The 27,454-nt window shown below is 40.3% G+C and overlaps 2 protein-coding genes across 4 annotated transcripts; one reads left to right on the top strand and one right to left on the bottom strand.

Moving 5' to 3' along the window:
* Positions 1 to 384: 384 nt before the first annotated feature.
* Positions 385 to 8,295, top strand: LOC119737905 (sugar transporter SWEET1-like). Its single transcript, XM_038212554.1, has 6 exons — positions 385 to 565; positions 2,240 to 2,317; positions 3,821 to 3,944; positions 4,848 to 5,009; positions 6,501 to 6,620; positions 7,589 to 8,295. The coding sequence occupies exons 1-6, from the start codon at positions 498 to 500 to the stop codon at positions 7,676 to 7,678; spliced, it is 642 nt and encodes a 213-aa protein (XP_038068482.1). The 5' UTR covers positions 385 to 497; the 3' UTR covers positions 7,679 to 8,295.
* A 5,540-nt stretch (positions 8,296 to 13,835) lies between these two features.
* On the bottom strand, positions 13,836 to 22,234 carry LOC119737912. 3 transcript variants are annotated; one of them, XM_038212576.1, is made up of 4 exons: positions 22,101 to 22,234; positions 17,444 to 17,528; positions 16,557 to 16,670; positions 13,836 to 15,828 (listed from the first exon to the last, which is right to left on the bottom strand). In XM_038212576.1, exon 4 carries the CDS (start codon positions 15,528 to 15,530, stop codon positions 14,493 to 14,495), a length of 1,038 nt encoding a protein of 345 aa, XP_038068504.1. In that variant the 5' UTR covers positions 15,531 to 15,828; positions 16,557 to 16,670; positions 17,444 to 17,528; positions 22,101 to 22,234; the 3' UTR covers positions 13,836 to 14,492. The 3 variants fall into 3 exon arrangements, with proteins under 3 accessions (XP_038068504.1, XP_038068513.1, XP_038068495.1); XM_038212585.1 differs by having other exon boundaries at positions 16,557 to 16,667; positions 17,444 to 17,548; XM_038212567.1 differs by having other exon boundaries at positions 17,444 to 17,548.
* Positions 22,235 to 27,454: the final 5,220 nt, after the last annotated feature.

The following is a 27,454-nucleotide window of genomic DNA, read 5'->3' on the forward strand; positions in this document are numbered from 1 at the left end:
CACCACCGACCCGCCCTGCCCTTCTCAATTCAATTTATAGCAACTGCAGGGAAAAGGGTGACAATTTAGTTTTTAATATAAGATTGTAACATTCTTCAACTAGTCGTTGATGTGCCGAAAGAGACGTTATTACTACCTAGCCCCACCCCCGCTAATTAAAAAAATATCATTTTAAAAATACCCCCCTCCCTCCTTATTCCCCGCCTACACCCAAACAAGTCTTGTATCCACCGCAAAAACATTAAATAATGTGATGAATGGGTAGCAGCAGACTATGATTTTTTTATCACAACTATGGCTTTTCGCTAACGGCGACGCAATATGAAGTGATAGTCGTAGCCATGATATTACGCCTAATTGGGATTATGACTTGTCGATAAATGAACTGAACGTGTACGTGGCGCGCATATAGACTGCAAAGTGCAAGTGCAAGCACTTTCTGTTATTAAATCATTTGTTTTGGCGATATAATTCGACGTTTTACCTAGATCACCAAGATGGACGGGATGCAGGTTTTATCGCTTATCACCACTGTCTTCACTATTGGCATGTTCATGGCAGGAATGTAAGTAAAATCGAGGTCTTTGGTCTGGGTGGGAAAAGTCCGGGCAACTTGGGTTTGGCTACCGGGGATAAGCGGCGTGCGCGTGGGGCCAGGACGGGTCCGTTATCAAAGACTTGCGCTGGCATGTATGGACTTCGGACAATGATGCCTTTGCGTAGAAAGGTGTGGAAAGATTCCCATATCTGACCATCACTAATTTGGTAATCCTTACTTTTAGGACACCTCTATTTTGTACGAGTTCTGTCAATGTCTGTTCAAAACTGACTTTTGCAGAGATGACTGTCCAGTACAAAAGTGACTTTTGCAGGCTAAAGCAGTCTTTTTTCTTCATACAAACTCATGTTAGTTGTAATTTTGAAAGCACTTTCAAAGAAAATGTGACTTTCCTACCTTTTTTTGCAGTTCGCCATCTTGCTTTTTTAATATATTTTCTGTTTGTCATCGTCGTCTTTAACCCCTCATAAATCAAAGCCCTGCCCTCTTTCTACAAAATTAAACCTGCTGATGATATTCAAGAGGTGTCATTGCCAAATGGTCAAATGTGCCAAGAAATATCAGAATGTCACTTTTGAGTGTCATTTACATGTAGTCAGCTGTTTTGGTGAGTCTTTTAACCTTATATAGGAAAGAGGTCCTAAAGGTAAGGATTACCACTACTTTTTCCCTTCAATGACCTTTATAGCTAAAGTATTGAAGTAAAACAATTTTCAGACCAGTAATTAAAGTACATATATAGTTTTGTGCACATGGTAACATAACAAGTGATGGCCAGATATGGGAATCTTTCCAAAGAGGTTTTTATTATGCATTTGCTTAATTATATAATTGGGAAAGTAGTGACTAGTGTGCAGAGCTTTAGACGCCACTGAACATGCTTAAAGAGTGTTTTAAATTTTCCTTTCTATTTTTTTTTCAGTTTAGGCCCTAGGATTCATTGTTTGTTAATTGGTCATTATTTATTGCAATTTGTTGTTAGTGTTTACTTAAGATAGGTAACCTCCTTTCAAAGTTGCTCATGTACTAATATTAATATTAAATTTTAATTTATTAAAAAATGTTGTCATTTGAGATGATATTGTTATATTTTATTGTTATTTAAGCCAAGCCAAGTAAAAAAAAACACCAGTTGATCGTTTTTTATTGAAAACTTGGCTAAAATAGCCATATTTAGCTTTATACACGACGTGCCTTTTATAGGACAAGGCCCTTTTTATTTGATAGTTCTGGGAAGTTGTTTACTAGTTGATGACCACAAAACCTTCTTAAAGTGTTGAACATTAGTAAAGCTATTAGAACAACTTCTGGGAAAGATTTCCATATACGAAGTTCACTAATTTTCCTCTGTATTGACTAACAAGCCCCCAGATAGCAATTTCATGTCATCAAAGTCAATTTGAGCAGTGAGAAAATACAAGCATTTTCTTAGAAAACACTTAGAATTTTTCAGTCCAATCTCATAGGGTTTGTACACAGGGTGTTGAGTGAACTTCGTATATGGAAATCTTTCCCAACTTCTGAAACATCTTTTAAAAAATGTTATGTCTGAAATATTAAAGTATGAAAACAACTTGATAGGCTACAGCCTCGAAAAAGGAAGCAGGGGGGGGGGGGGTGATCAACTGGTATTTTGTGGCCTTATTTATTTATCTATTTATATTTATGTTTGCATTTCAGACCAGACTGCCTGAAGATTTTTAAAACTGGAAGCACAGAAAATGTCCTCTTTCTACCATTTCTAACCACAAACATGAAGTAAGTTTTGTACATTGAAGTTCATTACATTCATTCTTCATTTTATTGTTCTTTCTTGAAGTTTTCATTGCTGCAAAAAAAATTCAATTTAAAATGTCAACATACAAAAAAATGGAATTATTTAAATCATAATACTATTGTTCAGATGAAAAACTGTTCAAAAAATATTATTTGGTAATTTAGAAATTTTTGAAATTGGCATAAAATGACAACTTTTTCTCATGATGGGTAAATTCGTTTAAAGTCTATGATATGTGAGCAGATTCGGCGATGAATTATGCGAAACAAGACTTGACCTTGAGATTCTGACCATTCAGCAGGCGCCATAACCCGTTGTATTGCAAAAACAAGGCATCCAAAATCGGCCAATCCACAGCTTAGTCCACATTTCTGATCAAACTGACATCACAGTTTCTAAAGACCACTCCGATTGGCTGGTGTGTGAACGTGGGCGTTGCCAGGATTTTTTTCCAGAGGGGGGCAAAGCATATTTTCTCCTCAAAATCCTTGTACTTTTCCAGCATATTCTTGATTTATCATTTTTCGAGGGTGGGCAGGGACATTTGCCCCCCCCCCCAACCCATTGCATTAACAGCAATATGACTTTGCGCCTCTTTTTCTTTATTTTCCTTTCTTTTCTTTTTTTTTGGTTTGCTTTTCCATGGGGAGGGGGAAAGCGACCCCCCCCCCTTGCCCCCCCCCCTCGCGACGCCCATGCATGTGGATTGCAATTTAATGGGGCACTAGGTCCTGAAATCCCCGAAATTTTCATGTTTTGGATCATTTACTTATCCTATTATAAACATCTGGTTGAAAGGAAACCAACCTTCGTAAGATGGAATTTTGCGTCGGGGTGATGTAAATCAAATTAGGTTTTGCTCTTCACCGACGTATAAACACTGTATACTCAGTGTGTTACCTCCCAAGTGAAAGTTGGAAAAAGTCACTCAGGTGGGACTCGAACCCACGACCTCCTGCTTTCTAGTACAGATGTCTTACCACTCGACCACCAAGCTAACGCCGCAAAAGGCGAACACTTTACGGATGAAATCACAACTAGTACCCAAACAGCTCGACTTTTTGGGGTAGCAAAAGTGGACCCCGAAAGTCGTTTTCGCACACATACAGGAATAACACAAAAACGCCCAGCTTTTATCAGATAGTTGTGTGGATGGTTTATATCCTACTTTTAAATGTTCTTTCGGATGAACAATGACTTTGTTCAATCCGTGATTTGTAGCCCAATTAGGCTGGTCCAGGACACTGTGTCCCTTTAAGCAATGATATAAATTTGTAGAGTACCTTAAGTTTTTTTTTTGGGGGGGGGAGGAATGCAAAGGAAACAACTAAACAAAATATCTTGCTGTGCTGTACCCTCCTGTGTCCCCCTCTCCAATCCCAAATTTGCAGTCAATTGTACCCCTGTCAGTGTGGAAATGCCCATATCACACCCCCCCCCCCCATATTCCTTCATTCATCTTGTTTCAATGTCTTCGTTACCAGTAATATTTTGTGGGCGTCTTACGGCTATCTGAAGAGCGATCCAACTATCATCACAGTGAACAGTGTTGGAAGCTTCCTGCAGACATCTTACATGATTGTCTTCATGATATATTCCCCAACGAAAGTAAGTAAAGCTCGCAGTAGACTAGCACTCTATACAGGGTCAGTAAACAAAAAACCGAAACCCAAATGTTGGGGCCATTGTTTTAGTGAAGTTCTACATGTAGCACAAGTTTTCAAAATCTAGGATATAAAAGCCAAATTTATAAGGGTTTTTTTTAGTACAAGAATCATTCAAATCACTCATGTAGGCCTACTCTTCAAGTTACGGAATTTCAAACACAACCACCAACTTGAAGTTCTGTCCGTGGATCACAAGAAGGTAAGTGTTCTTTCAGCAAAATGAAAACAAATCACGTAGGGATGTGTGTGAATTGTTTTCATTTTGCTGAAAGAACGCATGCGGCTTTTTTTGTGATCCGTGGACTGAACTTTGAAATTCTGTAACTTGAAAAGTACAAGAGCGATTTCAATGATTCTTGTACTAAAAAGAAAGCTTATGAATTGGGCTTTCATATCCTAGATTTTGAAAGTGCTACATGCAGAACTTCACTAAAACATTAGTCCCAACATTTGGGTTTCACTTTTTTTGACCCTGTATGTAAGCTAAGTGTAATCAATCTGAAGCTTAAAATAAAATTGACATTTCAGACAATTAGGTTCTAAGGCTAAGTAAACAAATTAACCAAATAAAACTGGCATTTAAAAAAAATTCGACCCTTCTTTTTTTTCCCGGCGGTCTCCCAAAAGTGTATTTTCAAGGATAGCATTGCATTACATGGACTTTTCAACTAAAAACTCATCTTTGGTTATGATGACCTGGCTAAAGTAGCCACCAACTTGCTCTTAAAAGTGGCAACCTGTTTTTTGCACATTTCAGCAAAAGCACTATAATAAACACCTGTTTATCAATCAATTAGTCACTTTGCTTCATCAGAGACCTGTTTTCATATTTTAACTGTTGCAGGTACAGGCTTTTCAGCGCACCGTTTTGGCATGTGCCACCATGGTGTTTCTGTACCTATACTTTTCCATGTACATAGTAACCATCGATGTCATTCTTAACCAACTTGGTCTGGTATGCTGCACGGTGACAGTTCTTATGTACGTCTCTCCATTGAGTGAAATAGTGAGTATTTCATGCAATGTTCCTACTCTGATACATACCTTTCTTGAAAACTTGCCTAATCTGTCAAATAAACAACAAAAACTTAAAGGGAATGTACATCATTGGCTTTTGCTGTTATTTTCAGAAATGAACTATTTTAGGGGTTAGTATAATACTGGATCAAATATTGTTACACTAACATGTTTGAATTTTGTGGTAGAAAGTGCTGGAAAACCAAGAAAAACAAAAATGTTCAAGCAGTCTGGTACCCTGACTCCACTAAAGATGAAATAGATCAATATTTATAGATGCCGGAAAATTGTAAGGTGAGGGAACCAGTCTAGCCTGCCTGCACCCGTTCATGAACATATAACCAATAGCAAACAAAATTTGGACTGAAAAATGGTAAATTTGGATCAGTAGTTGAAAAATAGTTAGGTTTTTCCAACGGTGGTCGGCCGACCACCGTTGGAAATGTATACAAAATTACTATTTTTTTTGAAAATGACTTCACACCAGGTGCCATAATTTTACAGTATGCTTTATACTGTCATTTACCAACATCCTAGTAAAGTATTTCGTAAAAACTTGGTAGTTTTATTTTTCGATGTTTGCAAATGTTGTATATTCCCTTTAAGTGTTCCTCAAAAAAAAATAATACTTAATAAACCCTAACTTATCACATTTTTACTTCTATTGACATGTTCTGCATGACTTTTTATAGGAATAAAAATCCTTTTTAAATCCTAGGATTCATGTTATCCCTCCCCGCCCACCCTCTACTTCCCACATTTTGTCCTACATGTATTGAGAAATTGATGTTTGAAGACAGTAAGGCCAAAAAAAAAAAAGTCTCCGGTTTCTGATATGCGTGCACGTCACCATAGCCATGTGCGTCGGCAAAATTAAAAAAAAAAATTCAATGTAAGATGATGTCTCAAAACCGCCAAACTCACTGGTTTGACTGGATTCCTGCTGCTGCACAATTTTAACGTGTTTGAACTACTTTAGGCCAAATAAAAAAAAACATGTTTAGCCTCCTGCCTTTTTGAAAAAAAGGAAGGAGGCCCTTTTTTTTTCTCGCCAAAATGGTCGCCCGACCCATTTTCCATTTATTATTCAAGATGGCCGACAGCTTTTTCTTTGAAAATGGCCGCCACTTGGACTCAGAAAATGACATACCAGCTTGTAGAGTCTAAAAAGTTCGACTTTTTTTTTTTCCGAAAATGATCATTAAATTGTTCATTTTTTCGGGGTGTTTTTTTTTTTTTTTCAATTAATAAAAAAAAATATCGGAAGCTGCGTCCAAGAAGGAAGCAGGTGGGGACGCTAAACATGAATTTTTACTTTCTGTGAAATTTCAGGTAAAAATTTTGCTCTAGCAAGGCTACAGGCGAAAAATCAAAGTTTTAGGGCCACGCGGCGTTAGGGTACAAATAATGTCATCACTCTAAACCTGAAGTTTAAATTGTTGTTGAAGTTTTTAATACTGATTGATTTTGTTCAATGCAGGCGACAGTATTCCGTACTAAATCCACCAGCGGTATATCTCTACCTCTAACAATCACCACACTGTTTGCTTCCTCGCTTTGGGTCCTGTATGGTGTGTGCGTCAGTGATCTTTATATTCAGGTAAGAATTGATGGGCTTGTGGTGGACTTGTGATGACTTGTGATGGACTTGTAATGAACTTATGATTTCTTGTGATCACTTGTGATTTCTTGTGATGGGCTTGTGGTGGACTTGTGATGGACTTGTGATGGACTTGTGATGGACTTGTGATAGACATGTGATGGACTTGTGATTGACTTGTGATGACTTGTGATAGATTTAAAATGGACTTGTGATAACTTGTGATGGACTTGTGATGCACTTGTCAAAGACTTGTGATTGGTTTGTGATGGCTTGTGATTGGCTTGTGATGGACTTGTGATCAGTTGTAGTTACCTGGACTCCAACTCTTACTGTTGAAGGGCACATTTCTTGTGATCACTTGTGATTTCTTGTGATGGGTTTGTGGTGGACTTGTGATGGACTTGTGATGGACTTGTGATGGACTTGTGATAGACATGTGATGGACTTGTGATTGACTTGTGATGACTTGTGATAGATTTAAAATGGACTTGTGATAACTTGTGATGGACTTGTGATGCACTTGTCAAAGACTTGTGATTGGCTTGTGATGGCTTGTGATTGGCTTGTGATGGACTTGTGATCAGTTGTAGTTACCTGGACTCCAACTCTTACTGTTGAAGGGCACATTTCTTGTGATCACTTGTGATTTCTTGTGATGGGTTTGTGGTGGACTTGTGATGGACTTGTGATGGACTTGTGATAGACATGTGATGGACTTGTGATTGACTTGTGATGACTTGTGATAAATTTAAAATGGACTTGTGATAACTTGTGATGGACTTGTGATGCACTTGTCAAAGACTTGTGATTGGCTTGTGAGGGGTTGTGATGGCTTGTGATGGCTTGTGATGGACTTGTGATCAGTTGTAGTTACCTGGGCTCCAACTCTTACTATTGAAGGGCACACACTTATAATCTCAACTGAAATCATGAATTCTCCTTTGGTTTATTTTTGTTTGTTCCAGATTCCCAATATTCCGGGCGTTCTGAGCAGCCTCGTCAGAATATACCTTCTGTGGAACTACCAAGACACAACAGCAAAGCCAATTACATAGACACGACACATTAGAAATCAGAGCATGTGTAGACACTGGAATAAATAGTGGGGGGTGGAAACTGGTGAGATTTCTCATTTTTGATTGTCAAGGCTTTCATATTTTGATTGATTTAAAAAATATTTTGCTGCTACAGACGGCAAGACTAGTGTTCTCTTTGTAATATCCTCGTGTTCGATTACTTCCCAGCGCCGAGTCGTGCAAGCGAGACCGTGTTCGATTTAACACTCATGTGACTTCTCGTGCTTACTCTAGCCTGGTCCAAATTACCGACACGTTGAGCAGGTTCGCTCTTACCCTCGCCCTGCAAACAGGACGCTGGGATACTCTGATGAATTCACACTCTGATTGGTTGGATTTTGCGTGACCTGTGACCAGTGCGTCATCACGGTCATGACTCTGCAAGGTTTGAAACGGCCGTAAAGACTGATTCATTACTCTTTTATTCCAGCTTAGAGATGGGGTTTTTTTTCGTTGAAAAGCGTAATAATGTAGGAAATTGTGTAAAACTTACCTGTGTTGTACATTTACAATTCCCGTCACTTGCTCGGGCTCCGTTTCGAATCACGAACGGTCGGATTGCATTATGCGACGCTCAAAATTTTGTCCACATGATCCACAGTGAAACAGAAATCACATCCGGTATGGAACGTGTACATTTCTATGGGAAGTTTTCGGACAGCAATTGCGCACATTGTCTAACTGCGGTCTTGAACAGCTGCAGCCAGATGCTGTATACATTGGTCATAGGCCACTTCCTTCACAAGATTCTGTGAAGCTCATCAGTGTATCCCAGCGTCCTGTTTGCAGGGCGGCGGGGATGGGGGGGGGGGGGTACGAGCAAAGTTGAGCAGGTTACTTAGGTAGGTATCCCACAATGCAATGCAAAAGCATGGCCGCTGCGGTGGCGGGGGATTCAAAAGCTTCACACTATAATACTAGGCGACGGGAGGAAAATCAAGTCAATTTTCTTTGTTGACTTTCGAAGAGCACGTACAGTGGCCACAATGGCTCACTTTCAACGGCTTGAACCCATTTGCAAAGGGATTTAATTACCACATGACCTCTTGACCAGGTCCAGTTGCTGTGGCTCGACCTCGAGTAACCCAAGATCATTCGTTTATTGCTACAGATTGCGCATTTGCATCTATACCCGAGACTTAAGTACGAGCAAGCGCGAGGGCAAGTATCGAACGCGGTGAATGTTAGACTTGTTAATGGTGAGTTAGACTTGTTAAGTCTCACAGTGGCCCAAAAGTTTGACTCGGATGCTACCTCAAATCCTGGGACCAGGGCCCAATTTCTTGGCTCTGCTTACCATCAGCGAAAAATCCCTGCTTACTGAAGCAGAAAATGTGCCGAGGGTAAGCGCATTTCATGGGTTAGAGAGGACTGTTGGCTTCTGCGCATGCGTACAGCCTGTAACTTAAGGATTCTGTGCTTACAGGGTTAGCAGTTAGCACAGAATTTTCTGCTAGCGTGGTTGGCACAAAATGGTGAGCGTAAGCACAGAATTCCGTGGTTAGCAGAGCCATGAAATTGACCCAGTGCTACTGGGCTTGCCTTGTCTTGGTTGGCTCAAATATATCACAGTATTAATAAGCTGTGCCTGAATTACGTGGCTATGGCTAGCAATAACACAGGGGTCTATGGGAAGTGGCTGCAGCCGCTTCCATAAGCGCGTATGTGATTACAAGCCACAGCCAAGTAATTCAACACGGTCTTAGGTGAATGAAAGCCATTTTTGTTTCACTGGTTCCCGTCTGTTAGGCCAAAAAAATAAATAAGTCGGTCTCTGGTCAGCGCGCGCGTCGATTTTAATCATGCGCGTCAATCTTATTTTTTCCAAAATGTTCCGCGGTAGCTTCAACAGCGCCCTCTATTGCCGCACCTCCTCAATTTTTTTTACCAAAGAGCACCAAGGAATGGGAAATTGCACCAAGGCAAATGATCGAGAGCACCAAGGCAAATTATGGAGGACACCAATGTACATGAGGACACCAAAAAAGCTAAATACAAATGTAGTACCCCACCTTGTCTGTAAAATCCAAGCTTGGGGGGAAAAAAAAAAAAAAAAAAGAAGCCGCGTCAATTCCGGAACTTTGGTCTGACCAGAGACCGAATATTTTTTTTTTGGCCTTATCCATGTGTTTACAATTGAGAATGCACATCATGGAAAAGAGATTTCGATTTCGATTTATTTATTTTCACACCAATCGTGGCCCTGAGGCCAAATTTAAAGTGTGGTACATGCAGTAACCAAACAAAATTACACATAAAATTGTAGTAAATAAAAATATGAATATATTTAATACAACATTGGATATTAAAACATTTATGACAAGAATGATAATCACCTTCATACATACAAACACACTGAAGAAGTAATAATAGTTGTGGATAAGTGGCAGATAACCTAATTATTTAAAATGTCGATAAAAAAGGGGACTGGGCTTATTTTTAACCTGTTAGTTCTTGCTGGCAACAGCGAAATTTCATTGTTAACCTTGGACATCTGCCATGACTCTCTAACCGTGTTGGGGGAACGAGGGAGCTAGTGCGGGGATTGGTTTTGAGCCCTTTTTGCGAAATTATAGCAATGCTGCAACCTCCTATCTGATAGGGAATCCAGATTACAACGCTGCAAGCATAGAGCTAGAGTTAATTACTAGAGCGCTAACTTCGTGTACAAAGTAATGCCTGCTGGGCGCATCCATGTTTGTGCACAAACCTATGGATACCTAGAAATTTTGTATGGCTTTTGTACGGCTATTTGCATATATGTGTTTGTATTCCATACCGGTGCGTCATCGAAGCCAATACGCCCAAACCGAAATGCACGATCAGCAAATGAGCGTGTCATTTTGCTCGACGCAAACAGCGCAACACGTGCGCGTATTCGCTGCAGATGCTTTTTACCATCACGCTTTCTGAACCGTCAATGACGCGCTTAAAGCCCGAGTCCATCATTTGCAGCTATCCAAAAAAGTAACTGGCGTAATTATTGTTGAAAAACATACTGGTTGAAAGATAGTAAGGGGACTAAACTCCCTGTGAAATTATTCTTTCTGGCAAGCTCTCATTTTGAAGAAATCAACGAAAGAAGGCATTTCCAACGGTGCGTCTTAAGAAGCACCGTAGGAAAATTTTAATTAGTAATTCGTTTTGTTAATCGGCGCAGCGCGCACAAGCATTGGAACGACGCACAGGCGCGCGCGGTTGCTATAATTCGTCGGATCAGTGCGCGACATCGCGTAAAGCTGCAATTCAAAACAATTGGAAACATGATTTAGCAACTTTTGATTTGAAATTGAGATCCTAGAAGTAGAATGCTGTTTTTCTCAGAATATCAAGTAATTTGTTCAGTATCCTTCATTAGATTTTGAACACTTTTGTTGCTTCAAACGAACAAAATGCAATTACAAATGATGGACTATAGCTTTAAGTTGTTTGCTTGTGTTCTACTTGCGTGTTGCATGTAGAGTACACTTTCAAAATTCAATCCATCTACATTTTGTAATTTCATTTGTGTTCTACAAGCATGCACATGAATTCAAAATGTCTGCGCCTAGGACGGCTTCAAAGCGTCTCCGCGCGCAGAATGGCGAGTTAGCGCTCTAGTAATTTAATATACATGTAGCTCTATGCTTGCAAGTCATCTTTATAATTCTCAGACCTATCACCCAGTATGATTGTTCTGATATGGAAGAGTAGGCTGGTTCCCTGTACTTCCATTATACCATCTGTACTTCAGTTAGAGGTGGCAGGAACCAGCCTGTTGATATGACCTTTGACCTCAAAGGTTGACAGGCACAATTCTATAGTCTTGTAATTTCAGGGTACATATTTTTGTCTATTTTTCTATGACATCCATTTCCTCTGTATAGCTGCCTATGTAATAATGAAAATGGGTTTGTACATATTCTTGGTTTTTCTTTAAAGCTATTTTTTTATTTTAAGTTAAATTGATTACAAGGGAATTCTCTGAAAAGCTTAAAAATTTATAAATTAATATTCACTTTTGCATGATTTATTTCTACAAATGGTGATCGTGAAATCATATGTGATGCGATCAAGCTAAATGAGTCGTTTGTCGGGAACTTTCATTTGGAGATTCAGGCCAAAATATGGCCACTTCATCACATCACTTCATCACATCACTTCATCACATCTCTTGGTGTTCTGACTTCCATAATTGGTAAACTAAAGATGGTACCAGTATGCAGTAATGCTGAAATTGTGCTCTTTTCAAAACTCTAAAAAAAACTCATTTAGCTTGATTGCATCACATATTGGTAAAGAAATGTACAAATAGGATCAAGAATGTGATATGGAGCATTCTTTTCTTTAAAAAATGTTAACTCTCATAGTAGATACACATTGTTCAGGTACTTTCTTATTAACAAATGTTTTAAGAAATGGTGAAACGGGAACCTTCAAGCCTTCGTTAAATTTCCCCTTACAATCGTATAACTTCACGAATTGACTGTGAACATCATCAAACAAACCTTTTAAACTTACAAATCAAAATGATATCTTTTTCCCAAAGCCAGGTGTTGTATTTTTTTTTATTTTAACACCTTCACCCACAGATTCTGTATCTTGATTGGCCGAGAGTGAGTCACATGACAGAACATGTATGTCCTTTACAATTATTGTGAAAGAATGTTGTATAAAAACTACCTGTTCAACCCCCCCCCCCCCCTTTAATTGGGAAGAAAAGGGGGTGTCCTTGGAATATTGTGAACATGCTACAAGATTTCCAGTTTTTTACCGAATGTAGCTGTTTTTCGACATTTTATGAAAAATGTAGTGCCTTGAAAGTTGAAACATGGACATTTTATTTACTTTTAGTCAGTTTTGTGTGCAATACTTCAAAACCTGTGCACACTTTTCACACGGTAGGGGAGGTCAACCGACCAGCACTGGAACTTGATACAACTTTTCTTGACAATTACAGCACACAAGGTGACCTGATTTTACAGGATACTTTAGACTGTCATTCACTAACAGTCCAGTAAGGTATTTCATAATAATTTGGTACTTTTGTTTTTTGATGATTGCAAATGTTGTATATTCCTTTTAAACAGAAACCCCCTAAACTAAATAGTGTCTTCCTGTAATGACATCACACTACAGCCTCGGTTGTCCGGGAAAGCATGGTAAATTGTAAATGTTTCAAAAGAAGTTAACCTTTCAATAACATTACCAAAAAGGGATGTCAATTGGTTTTTTTTTTATAGATTTAACAGTACAATGTAGTAGAATATTGCACAAAATGTGTTTCCCAAGAAATATTCCTCGCATGGAACCTTTAAGACGATATACATGCATTTTCGTTTAGAACTTCAGATGTTTACATGCAAATTCAAGCAACTGGAATAACTCAAAATCTGTCAGCTTATTTGGTTGGGACAGCCCACTTTGAGCACTTGTATTCTGGGGCTATCGGTTCTCATTATCCTTTGGAATTTCGTTGTCAATTTAATCCATTAAAAATCTAATTATTTCGAAGAAATAAACGTTTTCAAAACTAAACATTTCAGCAGTGTACACCTTGTGGTTATTTAAAGATGTGTGAAATTTGAGCAGCCATTCTGATGGAAATTTCAATGGATTTTTTTTTTAAACGATTCTTCAAAATGAAAGACGTCAATCACAGTATGGACAGAACACTTACGAATCACCAAATTTTTGTGGATAATTCACAGTCTAAAGATGTGGCTGCGTGTAGCAAATATTTTAAGAACCATCAATCAGAGTTGTAATGACTCGAGTCAATGACTCGAGTCCGACTCGAGTCACAATTTTGGTGACTCGACTCGACTCGAGTCCCTAAGGGCAAATGACTCGACTCGAGTCACTGCAAGCAAATGACTCGACTCAACTCGAGTCCCTCAACAGAATACCTCGACTCGACTCGAGGAAGGCTATTGAGACTCGAGTCCAATAAATAAAATCAAAACTTTGCGAAAAATATTTGCAATGACTTACGCCGGTGCCGGTTTTTGTTCACGTCACGTTGGAATTTTGCAAATAATGTATACATATATGTGGTTTGATCAGTGTCCCCATTAGTTGAATGACGATCAGCTGGCACCCCCTTTTTATTTTCATTAAGAGGCAAACGTGGTGTCGCCACATGTAGTAGCCCGAATGTAAAATTTAAAAAGCCAAAAAAATGACTTTCTCTCTTGTGTGTATTTATTGTATAGTGCTAAAATATTTGTGACTCGAATTGGCTCGAGCTAAATACTTGACTTGACTCGACTACACACTGTAAATCGACTCGACCGTCTTGACCTAATAACTTGACTCGACTCGAGTCACTTATTTAAAATACTCGACTCGACTCGAGTTACAAAAATCAGTGACTCGTTACAACTCTGCCATTAATAATGTTTAGCCAATTCACAAAGGCTGACGCCTGCCCATTATGTTTGCAGATAGGTGTGATTGACATAATAAAAAGCGAGCAGTCATTGAAAACGTAAAAACGTAAAAAAGTGTACCTACTACCCCGAGTGTAACCGAGTACGTTCTGCGGTGCTCCTAAGGTTTTGGATATTAAATAGATTTGAAAGCATTGTTAATTGTCTATGCTTTAACTCAAAGGAAGATCTGGTAAATGTAGGTCCTTTTTTATAATTTGGGTTTTGTTTAAACGTTTTGGAAAATTTGTAAACGGATTTAGAAATTGTTTTGTTTACACGTTTAAACGTCACATTCTTAGCACATTATATGACAAAAAAAATGGCGGGAAAAAACACAAAGTGCAAACACCAAAGCCACGAAAGTTCCAAGGCATTTAAATTTATCTGAGAGTTACAAAATTACTGTTTCCCTCGATATTGATATTGATATTCATGAGGTGTTGTGGAAGACTATCTTTCAAAAATTTCAACATCCTGTTACCACCTTTTACTGCATTTCTTCTGCCTTTTTTTACTTTAAAACCACATATTTTTTTCCTTTTTCCCGTAGTTTTTGAGGAGTCTGCATCAGGGTGCAGTTCAGTTTGAGTCTCCTTGTCTATGCAGGGGACATAATTATCTTCCTCACTTTCAATTTCAATTCTACCAAAAGCGACAGTCGGAGTCTCCTTGTCTGCACAGGGGACATTATCTTCCTCAATTTCAATTCTAGCCAAAGCGACAGTCTGAGTCTCCTTGTCTGCACAGGGGACATAATTATCTTCCTCAAGTTCAATTTCAATTCTAGCCAAAGCAACAAGAACACCAGTGGCAGTTGCAAGCATGACAACAATCGGAGTCTCAACACTTGGAAAAAAAGCTACAAGAATAACACTCGGCACAGAAAACAGGCATAAAGCAATGATCTTCTGGTAGTAAATGTCGTCATCATCTAAATCCTCTTCTGTATCAAGTGACAAATCCTCTTCTGTATCAAGTGACGAATCCTCTGCCGCCTCGTCATCATTCCCATATTCATCAAGTGAAAGTTCCACACTCACAACAATGGCGGTGTGTAGCCAGACACAAACAATGCACAAGAAAACAAAAACAGCAAAAAAAGTAGTGGCCAAAGTAAAAGGAACAGAAATCATTGCAGCAACGATACAATGCCGCTTTCTAAGAGTGCTATTTTGTTTATTAAGCAATAGCAGTACAAAATATGGCATTTGATAGGGCACAAATATAGAAACAGCGAAAACAAAAAAGACACACAAAATAAGTGTGACGGCAATAATTTTCATTACAATTTTCAGAGCAATATAAATCCTTTTGAACAAAAAGATGGTGCCCTGTCCATCATTTCCTGCAATGCCAGTTATGTTGCTGTGTCTAGACCAGAATAAAATGCAACAAGAAAAATAAGCAGAGAAAAACATACAAGCAACAACCACACAAGCAGCAGTAGCAAATTAGAAGCGTGCTGAATAACACAAACTAAATCAGCTACAATAGCAACACCAAAAACAACCAAACAAAACCAAAAACTGGCCTCTTCTTCCAAATCTATGCCAAGGTCACCCTCAGACCTTTCTGGGTTTGGGTTGTTTTCCGTTTCACCATCATCAGTGCCAACACTGCGCAGTGCTTCAGTCTCATCACGCGCTTGACTAGACGCCATGGTTCTTAGTTCGTTCCTTGGAGTTGGAGCAGGTAACTTCAAAGCGTTGACTGTAACTGCATCAGGCATAACACAAAAAGGATCTTTTTATATCATATTTGTAAACCAGATTTTAACCCTTAATTCCAATAGGTTTCCATCAATCAAGAAACTAGGGCTGTACCGAATATATCAAATACTCGAATATTCAATTATAAACCAAATATTCGAATAGCTTTTTGCCGGTTTGAATATTCGGTGACTGCTCTCTGTTCCGACACTCCTATCTTCTGACACCCCTATGTTGCGACAACCTGCACATCATTGTTACTCCCGGTTTGAGTTAGTGTTAGGGTGAGGGTTAGGGATAGGAAAATCAGCTCTATAAGTACAAGAAACCTACTACTGAAGTCCAGTGCTACCGGTACTCTATGAAATTCAATTACAGGGGGCGGGGCACATGCTGCCCACAAAATCCCCGGTCCTGCGCAACCCCCCCCCCCCCCCCCCCCCCCCCCCCCCCCCCCCCCCGCCCTCTGAACATTTGGCAAACATTTTGCTGTGGATACACCCATCACAACCCCATCCCTCCACCCTTCAAATGCCAGCTGATGCCCCACTGGGCCCCCACAAATACCACCAAAAAATACCCCGGCCAACATGTCCAACATGGTTTTCTGTTGTTAACTGCCTTCTCTCCATAGATTTCTTCAGGCTTGCTACGATGCTTTTGCAAAATCCTGTTTCATTTCCAGAAACAAAACATTGACAAGGCAGCGATTACGAGTTCTTCAATAGTTTTTACCTTTAAGTATCGTTCCTGTAGAAGTCAACAACCTTTTAGCAAGTCCTCAGCTGGATGGTGATATTGAACTTGATAGTATTGGAGACTGTACAAATACAAATCCAATCTGCACTGCTGTATGAATGGGATAAAATTATATACATTGTATATTAAAAATGGGATAACATTTGGTATGCATCACAGTTCTTCTAATTACTCTCTCCACAAGTTTGCAACCTACAATCCCGGCCAAAATGGTTGGGACACTTCCTGAGCCTAGCAACGGTCACCCACTCCGGTCCCCTGGTCCCCTGGTCCCCCGCTCCCCCGGTCAATGTTGTTCTCTCCAGCCGATGGAGCACACACTGCGCAATGAGAGACAACACTGAGTGGGGGTCGGGGGGTTGGGGCCCCAGTGAGATTTGGCCAGGATTGTATGTCCAACTTGTCACCTAAGTGCAGTATGCTGTACATGTAGCTAGGGTGCCCCAGCTCCATAAGGTAGAGTACATAAATAAGTAGTTTCTCCACCGGCCTTTTAAAAAAAATGAAAGAGTTGGGAACTTTTTCCTTTCTTTTTGATGGCAGATTTTCCAAGATGGCGTATGGAGTCTTCAATTTTCACAACTATTTTGCCAATACAAAATTGTGTCCAAAGGAGCCACAACCCTTTCTACATATATAGCTACAATTTTGTAGGAAACAAATAAAAAGATAATTAATATATGGACAATATTCTGTGCAACTTGTATTGCAAACATACATGTATGAATGAAAAAAAAAGGAATTAGGCCTAAACCAAAATTTCATATCATGTAAACAAGGCATGACACATTTTATGGAGCGAGTTTCATCAGCTTTGTGCAAGAGGGTGAGATTTAAACGCCATCCGAAAAAAAAATACTCACTTTCAGAATCTGCCACTTATCACTTGACATCCTCGATACATTGCTGGAGACTGAGGCGAAAAGCGCATGCTGCAGCCGAAAGCTTCTGAAAGAATGCAGGATCACCTGTATTGTTAACAAGTGACGGAGTGTTAACAAGTGTTAACAAGATGTTAACAAGATGTTAACAAGTGCCCTATTTCTTTCTGAACAAGTGCCCTTTAAAAAATCGTGCCCTTTTTGTGCTAGCGGCATTTCTAGTGCCTTTTAAAAAAAAATTTCACGCATGTATAGGCCTGAAATGCGCCAATATAGACTGGTAGTGTGAACGATCATCGGTTTTGAACAGCGCCCCCATCGACAGATGGTACCAGTGCGCTGCCCCCCCCCCCCAAAAAAAAAAAACTGCACACAAAACTGCATTGTGTGCAATGATCCGCAACTGTCTCATGAGGGGATAAAAATTTGGCATTTCAGTCAATTCAAATGCCCAAATCATTATAAAGTACTCAGTGATCCTTACAAAAAAAGCCTAATAGTGAAGAAAAAAAAATGATAAATATTGACTATAAGTATACACTTCACTGGAAACCAGATTTTTGCCTTAAATTTATACGTGCAGCTTCCTTTCATGATGTTCACTGGTCAGTTACAAAACAAGTGGATATTTCTCCAAACTTAATTGGGGTAGCCCCATAAATGTGGCCAATTTACTGGACTACCACCGTAAACATGGCCACACATCCACATGTACAAAAACGTGTTGCACTTTGTCAAATTTTGATTTTCACATTTAGGCTTAGTTTGTAGGTTTATTTTGCTTTAGAAGCATACTCACCCTCTTTATAGGCTAATCAGAAAGTGCTGCCTTTTTGAGATGTCTATTTTTCGTGAAATTTCCAGATTCATTTGCACACGTTTGCGTATCAAAATTCAACATGAAATTTCACAAAAATTAGACATCTGAAAAGGGCAGCACTTTCTGATTAGCCTATAAAGAGGGTGAGTATGCTTCTTAAGCAAAAAAAACCTACAAACTAAGCCTAAATGTGAAAATCAAAATTTGACAAAGTGCGACACGTTTTTGTACATGTGGATGTGTGGCCTATGTTGACGGAGGAAGTCCAGTATTTTAATTGGCCGCATTTATGGGGCTAGATAGTGGGTAATGTTTAACTTAGCGATTTCTTTCATTTCTATTCCCCGACAATTGCAAAATGATAGACCTTTTAACATTTTGTCAAATGGGCCGAGTCGGCCATTTTGAATTGAAAGTGGGGTTAAATCTTCATTTTCGGAGCTTGCGAAGAGAAATGATCGCAAGTAAATTACTAATTAATTCCAGTCTGCTTCAAGAAATAATTTAAAATTTGTGATTAAACATTCCCTAATGTTTTAAGCAAGATTTAAAAAAAGACAGTAAAATAAGGCTGCATAGCGCCATCCCATTCAACGGTTAACAATTTATGAAATACATTCATTCAGGAACTCGACAAAATGGGCCATTTGCATTGCTTTTAAAAAATCTTGAAAAAAAGGTTGGTTTACACTAGACCCGTGAACGTGACATTATGTTCACGGGTCTAGGTTTACATTTGAATTAATTTAATCAAGTGATCCGGAACTGTCGATGATCCAGATTTGTCGCACTGACTGTAGCTGTACTACTGTTAGACCCGTGAACGTGCGTTGTATACAACGCCACGCGCTTCCCTCGCATAAAAACAAGCGAAATCATTATATCTTTTGATCCGCTACATATAACCACATATAATGTTGCCCATAGGTAAATCACTTACTTGTTAGGCTTCCTGTGAATTTACGCGACACAGGTCACCGCGCTGCAGGCCTGCTGCTGGTGCAATGTTGTCCCCGTCCCCAGCCGCGGCCCTGGCGCCCTCCGTAGGGGCGGTATCGCGCGCACGCCCACCATGCAAATCGTTCGCTCCCGAAGTCGTCATCAAAACGGGAGTTGTGCTTTGACGTAAGCACCATTCCTGAATTTAGCAAGGCGCCGCGCAAAAACAGTTAATAACTTCACTAATATACAGTCTGGGTGCTAGACTTGTGACGTTGCACGGGGACACATTTACCAGGGGGGACACATTTAACGTCGTGCAGTGGGACAGATTTACCTAGAGGGGGACAGGTTTACCTAGGTAAAAGTGTCCCCCCGGACAGATTTACCAGGTCACGACCCGGTAGATCTGTCCGGGGGGACACATTTACCAGGGGGGACAGAATTACCTGCCACACCAACTGGCGGTTGGCTGTTGGCGCATGACGTCGCGCGGAAGCGTAACACCCGATGACTGTTTCATGCACTATCGGTTGCGGTTCCAGTACCGCAGCTGTGATGCGAGTGGTAAACTTCATATGAGTGCATGAAACAGTCATCGGGTGTTACGCTTCCGCGCGACGTCATGCGCCAACAGCCAACCGCCAGCCGGCAAAAACGACTAGTTGACAGCCTGGTACCGGTAACCGACCGCCATTCATTGTACACAATTTTTTTTTGTGCACAAACCAATTGCTGTCCTGGCCATGCCTGCAAGGTTGTCAGGTTAGCGGTTATTCCTCCCTTTTTTCACTGCAATTGTAGGCTGAATCTTCATCGTGGATCGTTTTTTACTTCAAGGACCTGTGTAATGGTTATTCCAGGCAAGTTTGGGGTGAGTTGCAGTTGCACTTAGTGTGTAACGGGGACAAAATTCAACATTTTCCAAATTTTTTTGCCTATACTATCGGTTACGAGAGAAACTAGCTCCAGCCCTAATAGACAACCCAATGATAAAACTCAGGGCTGGGTAACTCCAGCTCGGTATGTAAGTAGAGATTAGTCCGAGTAACTTGGACCCAACTTATCGCCTTTTTTAACATTTGGACATGGTCTGGCGATAGTAAGGTCCAAGCTAATACCGAGACCTAGACAACACAGTCATGACAGTCCCAAAAACCAACATTTTCCAACAAAAAACATCAGATTTCACCTTCAAAACGGCCTCCAAATTACTAGATATGTCACCTGAGGTACAAGTAGACATAGATGATTAAGATGGTTGTACTTAAGTTTACTTACGATCCGGAAAAAAAGTGAAATTTTCCGTTCAATTCTGAAGACCCCCCGTGCCTAGGTTGTCGTTGTTGTGCTCACGTTCAAAACTGCATGATAATGGCGTCTGACCTCGACCTCATGCAAATGTCTGGACGGCGCGCTTGCGCATAATGCACTGCATGCACGGCAGATTCCCCCTGCGCCGCGCCGATGACTGTTTCCTGATGTAGAGCGCCAGCCATGCGCCTGGCTAGCCAGCGCGACTCCTAGGCGTACCGCGAACTTACACAGCACTCTACATCAGGAAACAGTCGTCGGCGCGGCGCAGGGGAATCTGCCGTGCATGCAGTGCATTATGCGCAAGCGCGCCGTCACGACATTTGCATGAGGTCGAGGTCAGACGCCATTTTCATGCAGTTTTGAACGTGAGCACAACGACAACCTAGGCAGAGGGGGTCTTCAGAATTGAACGGAAAATTTCACTTTTTTCCGGATCGCAAGTAAACTTCAGTACAACCATTTTAATTATCGATGTCTACTTGTACCTCAGGTGGCATATCTAGTAATTTGGAGGCCGTTTTGAAGGTGAAATCTGATGTTTTTTGTTGGAAAATTTTGGTTTTTGGGACTGTGTTGTCTAGGTCTCGGTATTAGCTTGGACCTTACTATCGCCAGACCATGTCCAAATGTTAAAAAAGGCGATAAGTTGGGTCCAAGTTACTCGGACTAAGTAGAGATAATAATAATTTATCAGAATTTATCAACTTTACAGAAATTATTAAATGTTAATTTGTGATTTTCCGAGATTTATTCAAGTGCGCAACGTTAGGGAACACTCCACCAATTTGTGCCCAATTTCCGGACGCCACCGTTTTTGAATTTCCGATTAAATTTCATGACACCGAAATTTTTCACAGAGATTAAAAAGCAAGTATTAAACTATTAATAAGGTAAAGGTACCAGTATTTCACTGCATAAATTTGAGGTTTGTCAACAAAGAGGTTTGGAAACACTACACGAGGAAAGTTGGGTAAACGTCGAAGTGCGCCACGTTAGGCCCCCCCCCCCCCCAAAAGTCTCCGGTTTCTGGTATGGAGCTTGCCCCAAAAGTGGTGCGGCGACGCGGCTTTTTTTTTTTTTTTACCTGTTTTTTTTTTTTGGGGGGGGGGCTTCAAATGTCGGCTGATGACTGCAAATGGTGCCCGACTAAACTTAGTGCAAATATATGGGAGTCCAGAGAGGCCACATAAAGCTTATTCTCGATCATAACCCCATCTAAAAACACGTTAAAATTGTGCAGCTCAGCAGAATTCCAGTCAAACCAGTGAGTTTGGCGGTTTTGAGACATCATCTTGTATTGAAAAAAAAACTTTTTCATTTTGCCGACGCGCATGGCTACGGCGACGTGCGCGCATACCAGAAACCGGAGACTTTTTTTTTTGGCCTTAGGGAACACCACCATATAGCCACGTTCACGGGTCTATACTGTAGTCTTTCTGTACACGATCATGACGACTCAGATTACCAAACAACAAAAGTTTAAATTAGGGCAAAAAATAGGCTAGAGATTTTGGATTAAAAAACCTATTCTTTTGGAAAAATTGAAAAAATGAGGCAACTCACCAACGCAATCTGCAACACAAGCTCAAAATATCGGGGCTTTGAGCCAAATTTGACAACTCAAAAAAGTCAAAGAACGGAACTGTTGGCCTCAACTTAAAACCACAGCAGGGAATTCCCCACATGTTGCAATACCGCGAACTTTAAGACAGAGGGCGCTCTGGTTAAAAAAGGTAGGGTGCAGGCTAGCTTTTTTTAGCGGTTTTTTTTTTTATTCCTGAAATTACAGGAATTTGAAAATTCTAAAACCTTACCAAAAAACTTACAATGTCAGGATCCTTTGGAGGCAGATTTCAAAAGACAATAAACAAATGAATTATGTCATATGTATTAACTATTTCTGGTTGTTTTGGCTTTGTTTTGTTTGTTTGTTTGTTTGTTAGGGCTGATGTGGTGTTTGTTTGTTGTCATGTTTGTTGGGTTGTCGGGCTGTGTGTCTATTTTCCTTATTAGGGAGGTTTCGCAAGCGAACGGATACACTTACACTTACGTTTAGCTATCCGTATCCGTTTTTTACATACGTGTAGCGAGCGAGGTATGCGTGTCGTCTGCACGTTTAGCGGATAGTGAGTGGCGTATGACGTCATACGTGCAGACGACACGCATATCTCGCTCGCTACACGTAAGTAAAAAATGGATACGGATAGCTAAACGTAAGTGTAAGCGTATCCGTTCGCTTGCGAAACCTCCCTATTATTATCATCTTAAATGAGAATACGCTATGTACCGGTAAATGAACTTTTATTGTGTACACTACCACTTATTAGATTAACTTGTCTTTAGAGATGCACCCAAATATTGTAAAGCTTGCAAAATGGACATAATTTTAGTTAGCTGTCAAATCGAGGCTGTCAGTGCTTAGTCTAGTCCCAGACCTGACGATTATTCCCGACGCTCTCATCTTAATTGTAGGTAAAGCAGCCTCCATGGCTAAAAATAAACATGAAGACATATCGACTGCCCTTTTTCAAAGCACGGCTTCGTTGCCGAAATGGCTTTATCACATATGTAGCTTTTTAATATTCCGATAATTTTGTTTTAATAATTCACTTGCTTGATACTATCACACAGGTTTGATAATACAGTTTGATATTTCTGTGAGAAAACGTTGACCTAGAATCTTCAAAGTTAGGCCCCAAGTACATCTGGGCCGCAGGGCGAGGATGGGGAAGAGCAAAATCCCAAAATTGCCCTGCCGTGGAAATTATTGTTTGGGGGAGGGGGGGGGGGGGCGGACACTACATTCAGGGAACGCTCTTCAGGATATCAATGTATATCCATATGTATACTCGCACTTACATCATCAAAACGGCGCATTTTAAAAACTTGTGTTAGTACTTTGTTTCTCCACGTGACTTTTTAGTGCATGAATACATTTTTGTTCGAAAGATACCTCGAAATCCGCATTTTTTTCTCATCACGAAAAATATTTTTTTTTGGGGGGGGGGGGGGGAGGAATGATTCAATAGCACATATCCGCCTCCCCTGGTCAAAAAATGGGGGGGGGGGGGGTAACTCCCCCCGGGATTTACGCCCTGACCAAATGGCACGTTTAGCACTAGACCACGTCTAGTTTTGGAAAATCCCGGTAACGGTCGTCAAATTCAAAACAGAACATGACGCAGCAAAAGGTTCGCCCCTCGTATACGATCCGAGTATATACTTGATGGACACAATCGTCGTTGTATTTCAAGTTTTCTAAAGTAAAGCAATGAATATTAACTTTCAACTCATTTTTCAACTCATTTTTCAAGGGCAATTAGCAGTTAATAAAACCTATATCATACTCAGAAATACTCGGGCGCTATCCGATTGTCGACGAAATCAATTCGGCAAACTTCGGACGTTTTCGGAAAAAGGAGGAATTCCTTCCATTTTAGTCACCATTACTGGACCAAGCCCAGTCTAAAGTGGCTTTCTTGGCTGTTGGTAGCTTTCCAGCACTTAACTGGCGCATCACTCATCACTCAAATTCTGATGGGAGGCAGGCTGGCTCTAAACAACAGACGCATATACATTGGGGATAGCCTGAGTGCTTATCAAGAACATATATTTATGGTCATCAACTGATTAAATAGCCATTATCTTAGTAGGGGGCTCATGAATACGAACCCGGGATTCACGGGTTCGAGAAAGCCACATTAGACTGGGCTTGGTCCAGTAATGCATTGCGTACTTTCTCTGTAATACAATGTATTACTGACGGCTACCTATTACTTCAGATTCATCAGAAAAAGTCAGAATCTTTTGGTCTGGGAACCAGACTAGCCAGTGCTAATTAAGCATAGAGTTATATTATAAAAACTAGAGCGCGCATTCACTATACCGCACGCACAATGCAGACGTGCCACCCTAGCTGTAGACCTCGCCGCCAGTTTGTAAGTGGGCAAAAAATACTCGGATGTGCACACTTCAGGATTGACTGCAATGCGTATCTTGTTGTTTTACTGTTGGTACCGGTTCAACTTATAAATCCCCCGACGATGCCTTGTTTTACCGTGCTGTTTTGCCTAACGTTATGTGTTGTGCGCATGTGCTTTGCCCACATGTCCATGCCAGTACGGGGTCACGTGATGAGTGCGCTCTCTATTTAAAAAAAAAAATATAATTCTATGTAATTAAGCCATTGTACAACCTCGTCCCCAGTGCTTACTTTATTTCCAACATCGTTTCCAAATAGTACACCCTGGATAGGAAACTTTCTTCCTATGTGCTGCCTCGATACCGCAATTGGCTAGAACTGGATTTATATGGTGTACTTGGTGTTGTTATTCATAACGTGCAGTACGTGTTTTCGCGATCATTCGCCCATGTCTTCTCGAAAATATTAATTTTCTTTCCAATTTGTTCATACTAATGTCGCGAGGTAGCAACCCCAACGATAATACGGGTGGTCAGGTTCACCCTCATGAAGATAGAGTAAGGTGGAAAACAAGCAGAATCGAACTGGGACACTCAGGCAGTTGTTATGTTGATTCACTTGATCAAGTTTTAATTAAACTCACTTTCTCCAACTGTACAAAATAATCCAAATGAAGATCCAAATAAGAAATAGGGAAAGACCCAAATGAATCCCTTGAATGAAGAAGACGACCAAGAAGAAGACCCCCCCCCCCCAAAAAAGGACCCCTGATATAAAACAGAGAAGGCCTGTAACTACAACGTTGCACTTGAGATGTCGAACTCAGTTCAAGGCTTGTGACTCAATAGTCTCAGCCCAAAAATGAGAGAAAAGTGGGCGACTTTTAGCCAAGAGTTGGCTCGGACTGAGCTTCTTTCACGGCCCGCTCGCAAGAGAACAAACCATGTGAGCGCTAGCGCTCTTACCGTAATGCGATATGACTACAACCCCTCGTCGCGCATGAAAATGGCTCAGGAGGAGTATTGACTTTGATTACTAACAATGATAATGACATACTGTTACCAAATAATCATTCTCAAGACAGAATTATCAAATGACATAAATGTCGACGAACATAGTCCAAACTTGTTAATTAGGGCTATTACACTGGCGGGTAAGTACACTAAAAGGAACAGCCAGAAAATAACATTTCATGAATTATTCATTATTTTGAACCCAAAACCCATATCGTTACATTAATATGAAAAATATGAAAGGTGATACTGCATATTGTCTTGATAAGATCGTAACAGTTTAACTAAGATAAAATCGTGTTTTCGTAACTCACGGCATGCTCGGGCTGCGATGAATTGATTCTGTTCTTACCCCAGACACTGCACACAAAAACAAACGCAAATGTAACACACAGGCAGGCACCAGACTATTCCTCATTCGCATACGTGTTCAAAAATCTTGCACATGCAAATGGTCCAATACCAGGGTGAGAAAGCAGCTAGTGGTGGGCGCGTACTGCTCGACACCCTGGGGACGAGGTTGGCCATCGTAGGCCACTGGGAACCTTTTCGTTAAGTTCAATCTGCTAATTTTAAATTCAATTAAACTTGACCATTTTTCTATTTAGACTATTAACAACATGTACCTGTAGTTGCATATACAAGTGTAGGGAGACCAAGTGCGCCCTCAGTTGTTGTACATTCAAAAGTTTTGCAAGTGATTTGCATATTTTCATGAAACACTTTGATTTGCATAGTGTGACATTTGCGCTTCCCGCACAAAACCAACCTGTAACAAATTTTCTCAGTGGGCTTCGAGCAGAGAAGACCGATCGTTGTCTCTGAAAATTCTCTCGTTTTGCTCCTGAGCTATATCACTGCGGGTGGGTAATTTCTTAGAAAGTTCCCAGTGAGTATTGCTGAGTTATATAATCGTTTTGTGAGAGAATTGTGGTATTCTCGTGACCATTAGTCATACGATTCGTTGCATGGTTCTATAGTCTGTAGCGTATCCAGCATCAAGTTGAACATTGTATGTATTGTGACATTCTACTGTGCATACAGGCTTGGATGCTTGAAGTCTTGTAAGAATAAATTTAATTAAGTTCAGGAGATCACAGTCGTCATATCATAGGGATTGTATATTTTGTTTGAACACTCGTCTGTTTTAATTAGAGGACCGTTCCTCTTTCCTTCCCCCTTAATTGACGTTGGTACTGGTTCACTTAACTAATTTACATTTTAACACAAAAACAGTTTCGACATTAAACCTATAACCCATCATATATTCATCAGTAAAAGTATATTACTTAATACGATGTAATTTTAACAGTTGTATATAGTTCCAAAGTTTAAAGGTAAACACTGAAGATACTAGGTAATTGTCGTTTGACACGGCACGGTCAAAATTCAGGTTACGTCTCGATGAGTCCGAAGTACCATTGGTCCGACGTCCCATTGGTCCGAAGTCCCATTGGTCCGACGGCCCATTGCTCTATATGTTTCATTGGTATAAACGTCCCATTGGTCCGACGTACAATTGGTCTGACGTCACATTGGTCCGACGTCCCATTGCATTAGCATCATCATTAACCTAATTCGATCCAATGCTGTATGAAGGCCTCCCCACCAACTTTCCATGCTTTTCTGTCCCTTGCCAGTTGTTTCCATTTCTTCTCTATGAAATCAGAGATTTCATCTCGCCATCTCTTAGGCTGTCTTCCTCTTCGCCTCTTCAACGATAATCACGTCCAATTTGTTACTTTCAGGGTCCATCTTTGCTTGTCGCTTAATTCTCATGACATGTCCTGCCCAACTCCACTTTTTCCTTTTGATCTGAACTATTATGTCGCGCACCCCTGTTTTTCTTCTATATAAGATCTTCGTTCCTAATTTTGTCTCTCTTTGTGACTCCAATCATTATCCTTTACATTGCCCGTACAGTGACTCGCAATTTTTGCACTGATTTCTTTGAAGGTGCCCAAGCTACAGCACCATACTGT

This window comes from Patiria miniata, unplaced genomic scaffold, assembly GCF_015706575.1.
Source record: "Patiria miniata isolate m_02_andy unplaced genomic scaffold, ASM1570657v1 HiC_scaffold_10, whole genome shotgun sequence".
NCBI lineage: Eukaryota > Metazoa > Echinodermata > Asteroidea > Valvatida > Asterinidae > Patiria > Patiria miniata.